Here is a 12797-nt window from a genome sequence, read left to right as displayed (position 1 = left end):
AATGCGATTCTCCTGGCCCGCCATTGGAGGATTAGGAGGAGTCGGCCACGTCAGCCGCAATGATTGGTCAAAGGGTTCGAACGGGAAGCGGAGCAGGAGGAGGGGAGGGGGGAAAAGGAGGGATGCCGCGGACGTCGGTTTTGGCTCCCGCGAGCGGGGAGGAGTCTCTGAGTTGGCCTGAAGCGGGATCCGCGGGTGAGGTGGGATCGGGGAGGCAGCTAGAGCCACTTGATCCTCGGGGACGGCTGGGATCCTGCTGGACGGGACAGGGCGAGAGGGGGAAGGCACCTCGAGCTTTAGAGAAGGAGGCGCGCAGGCAGGTTTCGTGTAAGCCGAGCGCGGTTGGGCAGGATCGGGCTCCGCAGATCTAAAATCTCCCTTTCCTTTCAGGTCAAGATGAAGGCGCTGATCCTGGTGGGCGGCTACGGCACTCGGCTGCGGCCCCTGACGCTCAGCATCCCGAAGCCGCTGGTCGAATTCTGTAACAAGCCCATCCTGTTGCACCAGGTGGAGGCTTTAGTAAAGGTAAGGGGTGGGTGGGTAGAGCTTCCACCTTCTTCCTGCGAAAGATTGCATGTTTAAAAGTTACCCAACTCCTGCCTTGGGCAGGGGGTTGGACTAGATGACCTACAAGGTCCCTTCTGACTCTGTTAATCTGATCTGATCAATAATAATAATGATAATGATAATAATAAGCATTTATTTATAATGCCCTTTTACCAAAGGGCATGACAGCAAGCCATATACAACTAACAAGGACAGACAGTAGGCAATACTGTACACACACTTAGCTAAAACACAACTAATAATAACCATAATTAATTAAAACCATTCCCAACCTCTCCAATGTCCTCCCCTCTTGCTGATCCCCAGAATGGAAGAGGAATGTCTTTAGCGCCTTGCAGAAGGGGAGAAAATTCTCCCCTACCCGAAGCTCTAAGGGAAGACTGTTCCTTGTTGTGGTTGAGTGGGAAACTTCTTCCTTGTTTGGATTACTGCTTGACACAGAGCTTTCAAGGGACTGCTTTTTTTTTTTTAAGAGATAAATCCGGGTGTTTTCTGCTTGCATTTGAAAGGTTACAGCTTGGAGCTTTCTTTGGGCCCGTCTTTTTTTTTGCGCAGGGGTGTGTGTGTTTGTCATTTATTTATTTGTTAAATTTATTTGCTACCCATCTTGCCCTGGGGTTACTATGACATTTTGTTGGACTTTCATTGGCCTGTCTTGTCATAGAGAGAAATCAACATGTCTGATATTTCGTACCTTACTAGAAAAAGGGTGAATGTGTGAATTAGACTAAATCTGGAATTGAAGTAATAGCATTTTGTCTCCTTCAGAAGGCTAAGTTGAATTTGCAATTGTCATACTATTTGTTTTTGCCTCTTGCTTAGGAAAGGCATTCATGGTAAGATGATTTTCATAGTCATGACCTTTTATGACCTTTTATACATGTTTTATTTTCCTCCTGTTCAACTATGCCCGTGAAAAAGCCCCTAAATTTTTCTTGGAAAAGTTTTTCAGAAGCTTGGTGCTATTGCTTCCTTCCCAAAGCTGAGTGAAAGTAACTGGCCCAAGATCCCCTAGTCTAAGGTGGGACAGAAGTCACAGTGCTCCGGGTTTTAGCCTGATCCACTACCAAAAATGGCTTTCTTCTTAAATGACATGTAGTATTTGTTTATTCCATACTTTTGAATCTATCTCACATCTTAGAAACATAGAAGACTGACGGCAGAAAAAGACCTCATGATCCATCTAGTCTGCCCTTATACTATTTCCTGTATTTTTATCTTAGGATGGATATATGTTTATCCCAGGCATGTTTAAATTCAGTTACTTGCAACATATTTATTTATTAAATGCTGATTGGAATAAGTGTGCTTTTAGAAAAAAAATTTAATGCACTAAAATGGCCAAATTATACTTCCTGGCAAATATATTCTTGAAATATAGTACCAGTATATAAAATATGATGTCTTCATTCACATCAATCTAATCATTATTTTAAGGTCAGACAGTAAAACTAGATAGTAAAAAAATTGATTGTAATAAAGCAGTAGAATTATATGGATATAGGTAGGGTAGCATTGTCCTAAATAATTTATGTTTTTAGATGCTAAACATCACTTCCACTTGATTGCTGAAATATTATTAAATTGGGCCCAATTACATGTGGCTAATGTAATTGATGTAGAATAAGACTTCATTGGAAACATCTACCTTCCACAAGAGTTTTAGTTGTGACTTTCTGCACCAATAACTTTTGAAATCAAGGGCATCTGCACACACAGCATGACAATGGGCAATAATTTGTTAGGTGTGGCATTTTAGTTAAGTCAGTAGGACAGGAAACACTGACTCTGTTCAAAGTCAATTCCAGCAAATTAGGATAACTTTCCTTTGAAGATTCAACAGTTTCAGATTTCTGTATCATGAGCCAAGATTTGGCATTTTCTAATAATGATTTGGGGATATTATAATTCTGGAAATCATCTTAAACAATCCCTTGAATCAACCCCAGGCCTTCAAATCACCGTTGAATGCTCTTTTTTTTCCCACTGGCAGGCAGGTGTTAATCATGTGATCCTTGCTGTGAGCTATATGTCAGAACTGCTGGAGAAGGAGATGAAAGAACAAGAACAACGGGTAAGTGACTTGAGGTGAGCTTTTTTGTTTGTTTACATAGACTAATTAGGTAAAGTAAATCAGCTCTTATTTGCATTTGCTAGGGTGTTATTATTTTGCAGTTAAGTGATTTATCATTTCCAGTTATTTTATGCTCAATTCAATAGCAGTTTCCATAGGGCATTTAACAGCTATGCATGTGCATACTGTTGAGTAGTTAATAATTTTAATGGCCCTGAATTAAGGGATGTCATGTTTCAGCTTTAATATTTTGTTTCAATACAAGCAAGGAAACTCCCAACAGTTTGATATTTTGTCTTGGCCTGGGCAAGGCAAATGACTGGTATTGAGCTTAGCTAAGTTATGTCTCTAAGCTAGAATCTTCTTAAAACCAGAAGGATGCAATATATGAGAGTTAACTAACATATAGTAAATTACTCAAGACCCACCTATATCGCCAGGCATGGGGGAACTGAGACATCTTCCCCAGGCTTTTATATTTTATGTTTGGTATGTATGTGTTGTTTGGTTTCAAATGATAGGGTTTTATATGTTTTTTCTCTTTTAATATTAGATTTGTTCCACTGTAACATTGTTTTTATTATTGTTGTGAGCTGCCCCTAGTCTTCGGAGAGGGGTGGCATACAAATCTAATAAATTATTATTATTATTATTATTATTATTATTATTATTATTACATAGAGCAGTGTTTCCCAACCTTGGCAACTTGAAGATATTTAGACTTCAACTCCCAGAATTCCCCAGCCAGCGAATGCTGGCTGGGGAATTCTGGGAGTTGAAGTCCAAATATCTTCAAGTTGCCAAGGTTGGGAAACACTGATATAGCGCAACATATTGAATAAAAGTGAAATAAGCACAATGCTTTTCATAATTCCTTATACTGTATAAGATCCCTGCTGTACAGTGTTAAAATAGGATATGATACTACTTTTCTGTAACTTTCCATAATTGTTTTGTACATTCAATTTCATTACTTGATATATCTTCTAGAAGAGTTAATAAGGTGTAGGATTATTGTCACAGATAATGTAAAAGGGATGACTCTTGAAGATGCTGCAATGCTCTTTTAATTGCTTACTATTGGCTGGGTTCACTTACATTGATGGATTCAGCAACTAAAAAAATATCAGGATTACCGCTACCTCTATAGTAAACAATTAGATCTTAATAAGTTCTTTTATCTCATTCCTTTCTTGTAAAATGTTTTTTAAAAGTTACTTTAAGCACAAATTTGGCCATTATTTTTTGCAGTAGTTGTGGTTTGATTATTGTTTTGGAGTAATAGTTGTATCTTTCTTTGGCATTTCACAAAATCACACATAAAATGTTCTAATAGTAGTATCGTACTTTCTCCACTGTGCTGACTGGACAATTTTTTTCCCTTTGGCTCCCTAGTTTGCCTTGCACCTTTTGGCTGGATCCCAAGATAAGTTAACTTACAAAAGTTCTTGAAAGAAAAAAAAACCCTTTTCTTTTTTCTCCAAAGAGTGCCCTGAACCCCATCCTACAACTTTCTTGATGGTTATGGAATGCCATGCCTGCAAAAGTGCTATGTGTACCTTCTTCTTCTTGTGCCATATCCATCATCGGACATTGGCGATCATGTTGGCAATCCTGTTTTTGTCAACAGCTACATGAAAAAGTGCTGCTGAGTTTTGTCCAAACCTGGTACAAAACCCTGTACCTTGGTAGTACATCTACCTAATTTTAAATAAATTCCATTACCTTCAAGAAACCTACTTGTTTCTAAAGTAGGAGTGCTTAGTATTAGGGTATTTGAATATGGTTTAAGAAATAGATAACATAAGAACTTTCCAAGGTGGCTAAGTAGAATTCTATCCTCATCTAAATTACTTCATTAGCAGCTTTATTTGATGTGTTTACCCATTTAAATAATGAGCAATGAGTCAACAATCTGCAGGTTGTCATAAACCAGCTGGTGATATAATGAATGGGTAGAGTGATGGCCATGCACTCACAGATGCTTGCTTCTACTTTTCTTCTAACTGCATTTCCAAATTCTTCTTTGTTCTCAGTTGGGCATTCAGATTTCTCTGTCACATGAGAAGGAGCCACTGGGCACAGGTAACTGTGAGATTAGCAGTGTTTGTTGGTTATGGCTGCTACTGGGCTTATGATCAGATGGACAGTAATGATTCCTGTTTCCTCCACAGCTGGGCCGCTGGCACTAGCAAAGGAGCTTTTGGCTGAAAATTCAGAACCTTTTTTTGTACTCAATAGCGACGTGATCTGTGATTTTCCCTTCACAGACATGGTACACTTTCACAGGCATCATGGAAGAGAAGGCACCATTGTGGCAAGTACCTGGGGATTGCAATTCATTGTTTTGTGTTTTCCAAGGGCATTTTTTAAAAATCTTACTACATTTGAATCTCCCAGAACTGTGGAGCAGGCTAACTGGGAACACAGAAAATAAATTGCTTTTGGTGATGGTATACAGTAACTCTCAACATTATCAAACCCAAATGGAAATAAAGGGAATAAAATATATGCTGTACAGGCCTCTCTTTGTTAACATATGTTCGAGGATATTTTTTAAAAACTGTTAAACCTGGCATCACACAACATAACGTGAATGATAGGTGGAATATAAAACTAAACATAATTAAGTAGTGTGGTTTATCTTTGATTTAGGCTGTTCCATGAATGCAGCCATTCTGATTGGCAATACATGGTTTATGGATTGGCTGGTCATATGAACTCAGCAACGTATTGTTCATTCAATAAATCTTGGCTAAGCAAGCCATGTTTTAGATTGTTGTATGGGAACAGCTAGTAATTAAGTGTCCTTTTTAAGACTTAGAAGTGTCAGAATAAAAATAGTAACATAGGCATAGTATTTTTTTTATTTGATTCATTACCATGACTGCCCCACTGCATCTAATGTTGACCTTGCCTTGCAGGTGACAAAAGTTGAAGAACCTTCCAAATATGGTGTAGTGGTGTGTGAGGCGGATACTGGACTCATACATCGCTTTGTGGAGAAACCTCAGGTTTTTGTTTCCAATAAAATCAACGCTGGGATGTACATCTTAAATCCAAGTGTATTAAAGCGCATTCAGGTATAAAACAAAAAGGGTCAAATGGAGGTTTCAACAAGCAAATTTCCATTAGACATTTCTTTCTGATGTAGTGAAATCAAAGCCTTTTTTAAGATATGGTGGGATCTCAAATTATCCTTCCATAGTGTTTAGAAGTATTTGAATGTGAGGGTGATATGTTTGATTATCATGGTATGCAAATTCTGAAATGGCTTCTCTCCTAATAGATCAGTGGGAATATCTTGGTTCAACTAGCTATTGCTTCTGTTGAGAATGATCTGAATTATAAATCTAAAGAACGTTTATTGTGTAAATATTCATAATGTTCACAGTCACTCAAGCCAGATTGTATTATTTGTAATGCACTCTACATGTGGCTTTCCCATATGAAGAATGAGGTGGCACAGGCAGTTTTGTGTGTATTTAGAACCGCACATCGCACTTCTGCTCTGCAAGCAGTATTGGCTGAGAGTTGGCTTCTGTGTCCAAGGTGCTGGTTTTAATCTTTAAAGCCCTTCATGGCACAGAACTGGGGTTATCCAACGGACTACCTGTCCCCAATTACATCAGCCCATCCCATTAGGTTCTGGCACAGAAGGCACGCAGTGGGGATATGGGCCTTCTCTGCATGCCTTATGGAACATTGCCATCCTCTACTCTGAAAAGGAAGTTCATTCCATCCCTGTTAATGTTCTGGAAGTCACTCAAGATCTGGCTGTGTCATCAGACTTGGCGGTCCCAGGAAACTGATGACATTCTAAAAATGGTTCCATTACCGTAGCTAACAATTTATCCTCTCTTGGGCCCTGTGGTTTTTACATATTCTAATAAAGGTTTTTTATGTTTTTAATATTTTTAATATTTTATTTTATGTTGTATTTTACTCAGGGCCACTTTTTTGTGAGATGAGTGACCATATAAATTTGTTAAATAAATGCACGAGGGTTAGCTCCTATTGGAATGGCCATCTGAATCCCTTTATCTTTTCCTTAGCTGCGTCCTACCTCAATTGAGAAAGAAATATTTCCAGTAATGGCGGAGGAAGGACAACTCTATGCTATGGAACTACATGGTAAGGAAAAAGCTTTTGGTACTTTTGGATTAGGGTTCAAAATTAAATAATAATATGTTTTCTCAAAACAAATTATTGTTTTGTTAGCCTAAGTCAGGGGTTTCCAATTATGGCACCTTTAAAATGTGTGGACTTCCAATTGTGGCTGGTTGTGAAATTCTGAGAGTTGAAGTCCACACGTCTTAAAAGTTGCCAAGATTGGGAATCCCCGGCCTAAGTAAACACAGCTTTTTCTACAAGAAACAACTCATCAGTATTGTCATTTATAAAAGGACATTTCTAAATACCATTTAATACCATTAAGATGGGAAATAAATGCAAACATTTGCATAGTAAATTCAGTTGATGCTAGTTTTAGAACAGGGCAAGGCGTAGCCCTACAATCACATGCAGCTTGCTTTTTTTGTATGATGCATATATACAGTACTCACTTTTGGCACTCAGACAGTCAAAAAATGTTTAGGTCAGTTCTTAGCTGCTAAAAAGGTTTGGGGAAGGGAGCCCATGGTGCCTTTGAGTCACTGTTGACTCCTAGTGACTACCTGAATGAGTCCCTGTAATTTGCCTGGAAAATTTCAAAAATGGATTGCCATTGCCACGTTGGCATAGTGGTTAGAGTATAGTACTAAAGGCTACTTCTGCTGATCACCAGCTGCCAGCAGTTTGCAGATCGAATCTCACCAGACTCAAGGTTGACTCAGCCTTCCATCCTTCCGAGGTGGGTAAAATGAGGAGCCAGCTTGTTAAGGTTAATATATGCTGACTTTGTAAACCGCTTAGAGAGGACTGTAAAGCATTGAAGCAGTATATAAGTCTAAATGCTATTGCTATTGCTATACTGTTAAGGAAGGATCATAAGGCCATCTTCACACTGTGAAGTAGTATATAAATCTAAGTGCTGTTGCTATTCTTAGGGTTGAGAGAGAGTGACTGGCCCAGGGTTATCTAGTTCAGTGTTTCCCAACCTTGGCAACTTGAAGATATTTGGACTTCAACTCCCAGAATTCCCCAGCTAGCATTCGCTGGCTGAGGAATTCTGGCAGTTGGAAGTCCAAATATCTTCAAGTTGCCAAGGTTGGGAAACAATGATCTAGTTGACCTCATGCCTAAGGAGAAATTAGAATTCTATCTCCTGATTTCCAGCATGATGCCTTAATTACACTACCAAACTGGCTTTTTCCTAAAAGATTGCCCACTGTTATTTTAAAGCAGAGGAATGTTACATATTACAACATAATATATAAAATTGCCAAGATTGGGAACCCTAATCCAGGAGCATTGATGCTTTCTCTGCTTCCTGAAGAAGAGCCCCTTGTACCTATGTTCCTGATGAAACTCTGTTACAGATTACCCGATTCATACACTTTCTATCACTGCAGGATTCTGGATGGACATTGGGCAGCCAAAAGATTTCCTGACTGGCATGTGCCTATACCTACAATATTTGAGGCTGAAGCAGCCTGAGCGTTTACATTCTGGATCGGGCTGTATGGGAAATGTGCTAGTGGTAATCTCCTTTTAAAAATTCATTTTGTATGGGTAGAGAAACTGTCAGAAGGATTTCCACAGGGATCTTTCTCTAGTTGAAGCAGGGCAACAGAATAAGCAAATGTTACCAAGTACAAGTAGTCCTCAACTTGCAACCATTGATTCAGTGGCCATTTGAAATTAGAACAGCACAGAAAAAAGGTGATATGACCATTGCAGCATCCCACGATCCCACAATCAAAATTTGGACAGTTGGCAAGTGGGTCAGATTTATGATGATTGCCACGTTCCAGGGCGTGTGATCATCTTTTGCAACTTTCTGACAAGCAGAGTCAAAAGGGAAGCCAGATTCACTTAACCATGTTACTAACTCAACACCTGCAGCGTTTCCCTTAACAGTGGCAACAACTGTGTCACGTAACAACAGAAAATTTGGGCTCCATTGTAGTTGTAAGTGGAGGATTACCTGTATGTAGTTCTGATCTAGGAGTAGAAAAGGGAAGAATGTTACTTCTCCACTTGGGAAACCACAGGAAACCACGGTGGCACAGTGGTTAGAATGCAGTACTGGAGCCTACGTCTGCTGATCAGCAGCTTCCAGCAGTTTTGCAAGTCAAATCTTAGTAGGCTCCAGGTTGACTCAGCCTTCCATCCTTCCGGGGTGGGTAAAATGAGGACCCAGATTGTTGGGGGCAATATATGCTTACTCTCTGTAAACCGCTTAGAGAGAACTGTACAGCACTGTGAAGTATAAGTGCTATTGCTATAGCTAAATTGTTAAGGGAGGATTATACGGCCATCTTTCACATTAGATCTTTCATTTCAGGACCCAAGTGCCAAGATTGGATCAAACTGCAGTATTGGTCCCAATGTCACAATTGGAGCAGGAGTTGTGGTAGAGGATGGTGTGCGGATCAAGCGTTGCACTGTTCTAAAGGGATCGCGCATCCGTTCCCACTCTTGGCTTGAATCCTGCATTGTTGGGTGGAGCTCCTCTGTGGGTCAATGGGTGAGTCAGCTCTAGTTGTCCTAAAAATGAAGGGCTCTGTCTAGACAATTTGGAAAATGTTGGTTGGCCCTTTGAAAAAAGGGACAGTACAGTAATACCTCGTCTTATGAACCTAATTGGTTCCAGGGGGAGGTTCGTAAGACAAAAAGTTCGTAAGACGAAACATTGTTTCCCATAGGAAACAATGTAAAATCAATTAATCCGTGCAACAACCCCCCCCCCCCCCCCGCAAAAAACGCCACCGCACGGCTGTCACCTTTTGAAACAGCCGGGGGGCTTCCCAGCGTCCTCCTGAACCCGAACGCCAAACCTGAACTTCCGGGTTCCGCGTTCGGAAGGCCGCCGAGAAGCCCCCCGGCTGTTTTAAAAGGTGACAGCCGGGCGGCGGGGCTTTCCAGCGGCCTCCCGAACCCGAAATTTTGCCGAAATTCCAGGTTCGGCGTTCGGGAGGCTGCCGAGAAGCCCCACCGCCTGGCTGTTGTCTTTTGAAACAGCCTGGGGGCTTCTCGAAGTTCGGGTTTGGTGTTCGGGTTCAGAAGGACGCTGAGAAGCCCCCCGGCTGTTTCAAAAAGCGACAGCTGGGTGGTGGGGCTTCTCGGCGGCGGTGGCAGCAGGTTTGTAAGAAGGAAAACGTTCGTAAGAAGAGGCAAAAAAATTCTGAACCCCGGGTTCGTATCTTGGGTTGTTCGTAAGACGAGGGATTCGTATCATAAGGTACCACTGTATTATACAATCAGTTTTTTCCTTCTTCTAGAACTTTTGAAGACCCACATAGTCTCTCAATGTGGTAGAAATTCAAGAGTAAAACATTTCCCCCCCCCCTTAAATTTGGGTCAAAATGAGCACATTAAGCCCTCTGCAAAGCTTTATGCCTGCCTTCTCCATCCCTACCGCAGGTACGGCAGGGCTTGTGTGAACCTGAGAATCTTACATAGAGGAAAATCCAGCACTGTATTTCCCAAAAAATAAGACGGTCTTATTTTCTTTGGACCTCTGAAATACGGCCCTGGCCTTATTATCGGGGTGGTGGTGGTGTTATTTTAGGGGAGCAGGAGGTGGCAAGTATGGGACTGGATGACCTGCTGCTACCATCACCTCCGCTTCCTGTTTGAGCAGCTGAACACGTCCTACCTGCACCAATGGCAACAGTAGCCTGGCTGCTTCCCTTCCCCAGCGTCTCTTTATCAAGAGGGACCGCACATAGGGCGCAAGGCTTGCTGCTCACCTGCTACCTTGCGTCTCACACTTTGCTGGCAACGCTGATGTGTCTCTAGTTGTCGAGTCCCCCTCCCGCTGCTGCTCCCCCCCCCCAGGCTGAGCCCACTTGGGGGTAACAGACACAGCTCCTCCCTCACCTGGTGGCCACCCACAGTGTGCGGGGTTCCCATTTGTTCCAAGCCCCTCATCTTTTCCTCGGAAGGAAGAAGGCTGCAGCAACTCCTCCAGCAGGAGGAAATATTTGGTGTCCATGTCTGCGATGTAAGTCATGCCCAGTGGTGCAGTAATCAGCAGGAAAGAGCTGAGGTGGTGAGGGCCCCACTATGGAGCCATCTAAGAGTTGTCTGCCAAGCCAGAGGTGCAGAGAAGTGGATCCCGGGATGGGCAGCTGGAAGGGCACTTTCACATTTCTCCAGGTGCGAATGGGGGACAAGGGCTCTTCTCCCCTTTGCCACGGTGGCTCCAGAGCCTCAATCCCTGCCTTGCCTTCTTCTCCTTGTAGGCAGGAGCACATTTCAAAAGGCTGCTGAAGGCAGAGCCCAAAGGAGCCGAGCCGAGCCGGTCCCATGATATGTGCACGTCTTGATGGAGGGAATTGGTAAAACTCACCCAACAATATTATTAAAGTATAGATCTTGTGCTGGTGCTTGCAGGTATCTGCCTCTCTCTCTCTCTCTCTCTTCCGGTCAAAAGAGTGCCCACTGCAAAACGAATAGCTTTCGGCCCGGGGACAGAGAGAAAGCAAGCAAGTGAGAGGCTGGTAATATTGTTGGGTGACTTTTACCAACTCCTTCCGTCATGGCATTGTGCACACTCTGCGGGAATCTGGGCTCTGCTTCCAGTGGCGTTTTGAAACGTTCCTGCTTTTGAGGAGGAAGTGGCGAGGCAGGGATTGAAGCTGTGGAGCTGCTGTGGTGGGGGAGCAGCCCCCCCCCATCTCCAAGCACAACACAGAGACGGGGAAGAGCCCCTCCAGCCATCTGCCCAGAATCTGCCTTCCTGCACCTCTGGCCTGGCAGGTGACTCTCTTAGCAGCTCTGTAGCTGGGCCCTCCCACCACCGATTGCCACTCTGCTGGGCCTGAGTTAAATCGTGGACATGGACACCAATGTTTCTTTCTTCTGGGTGAATTGCTGCTGCTGCTGCCTTCTTTCCAAGGAAAGGATGGGGGGTGGGGCTTGGAACAATTGGGAGCCCTATATGCTGGGGGAGGCCACCCGGTGAGGGAGAGGCTGCCCCTGTTGCCTCCAAGTGGCTTGAGTCCATGAGGCATGTCCCTCCTTTCCCTGGAAAGTGGGGGGGAGGGCTTATTTCAGTGCATGCCCTGGAAAGCCCCGTTGGACTTAATATCAGGCCATGTCATATTTTCGGGAAAACAAGGTAAGGCTAAGCCCCCGGCATCACCCAAGGCATTCTGATTTTGTTTTCTTTAGCAGCCCAGGGGCTGAGAGTAGTCAACTGCTAAGAACCGATTCCTGAACAGCCAAAAGACTTGTATGAGCAAGAGTCTCTTTTAAAACGTATTTTCCTAAGCTTAGCTCTGTATAATAGCGCATCATTATTTCCTCAGGTGCGGATGGAGAATGTCACTGTGTTGGGGGAAGATGTCATTGTGAATGATGAACTCTACCTCAATGGGGCCAATGTGCTGCCTCACAAATCCATTGCTGAATCAGTCCCAGAGCCACGCATCATCATGTAGCAAGCTTGGACTGAGTGCTGGACTAACTGGAAGAACATTTTATTGGAACGACCACTCTCTGTGCCTTGGTGGCAAGGGACTCGCTGTTGAGTTCAAGTTTTTTCCTCCAAAGACTGTTTTTCCCCTTGCTGCTGACTTAATCTTTACATGGCGTCCTAGAAGTGGACAAGTCATCTTTGCTCCAAGATCTTGGATACTATAACAGCTCACCTGTTTGGAGATGAAAGCACCCAATAGTTCTGGGAAAGGGAATGAACAGCACGCTGCATACTAATATGGTAGGGTGGTATTTGCTGCCTATGAAGCACACAGGCAAGCAAAATGCCATACTTCCCCTGGAACTCAATTGCCTTATAAAACTACATTGCTTCCTTTCCTATGGTGAATAACTGGCAACTTTAGAGCTTTGGACAAGGTTCTCTAATGAAATCATACTGCAATGGAAACAAATGAAGTTATTGTAATTAATGAATTCTAAGTATGTCATGTTGTCTACTGTTGATTCAAGAGACACTAACAATGAGAACAATACTTCTTAAAGTCAATTTGCTCCAATTTCTCCCTTTCTTGCAAGTATTCCTGCGAGTACTGTGCCAGCCTTTTGC

General features: G+C 42.8%; 1 protein-coding gene across 3 annotated transcripts; it reads left to right on the top strand.

Moving 5' to 3' along the window:
• Positions 1-78: 78 nt before the first annotated feature.
• On the top strand, positions 79-12737 carry GMPPB (GDP-mannose pyrophosphorylase B). Of its 3 annotated transcripts, none has more exons than XM_070738877.1 (10): positions 79-195; positions 391-525; positions 2561-2641; positions 4678-4726; positions 4816-4958; positions 5566-5724; positions 6697-6775; positions 8155-8282; positions 9090-9272; positions 12061-12737. In XM_070738877.1, the coding sequence occupies exons 2-10, from the start codon at positions 397-399 to the stop codon at positions 12190-12192; spliced, it is 1083 nt and encodes a 360-aa protein (XP_070594978.1). In that variant the 5' UTR covers positions 79-195; positions 391-396; the 3' UTR covers positions 12193-12737. The 3 variants fall into 3 exon arrangements, with proteins under 3 accessions (XP_070594978.1, XP_070594977.1, XP_070594979.1); XM_070738876.1 differs by having other exon boundaries at positions 96-200; XM_070738878.1 differs by having other exon boundaries at positions 96-316.
• Positions 12738-12797: the final 60 nt, after the last annotated feature.

The sequence above is a fragment of the Erythrolamprus reginae genome, chromosome 2, assembly GCF_031021105.1.
Source record: "Erythrolamprus reginae isolate rEryReg1 chromosome 2, rEryReg1.hap1, whole genome shotgun sequence".
Taxonomy (NCBI): Eukaryota; Metazoa; Chordata; class Lepidosauria; order Squamata; family Dipsadidae; genus Erythrolamprus; species Erythrolamprus reginae.
This window is presented reverse-complemented; position numbering and strand designations above follow the sequence as displayed.

Coding starts and splice junctions, on each gene's coding strand:
- GMPPB (XM_070738876.1), top strand. CDS start 123: ATGCCGCGGACGTCGGTTTTGGCTCCCGCGAGCGGGGAGGAGTCTCTG. Junction 6,776..8,154: donor CTATGCTATGGAACTACATG/GTAAGGAAAAAG, acceptor CTATCACTGCAG/GATTCTGGATGGACATTGGG. Junction 8,283..9,089: donor GTATGGGAAATGTGCTAGTG/GTAATCTCCTTT, acceptor CTTTCATTTCAG/GACCCAAGTGCCAAGATTGG.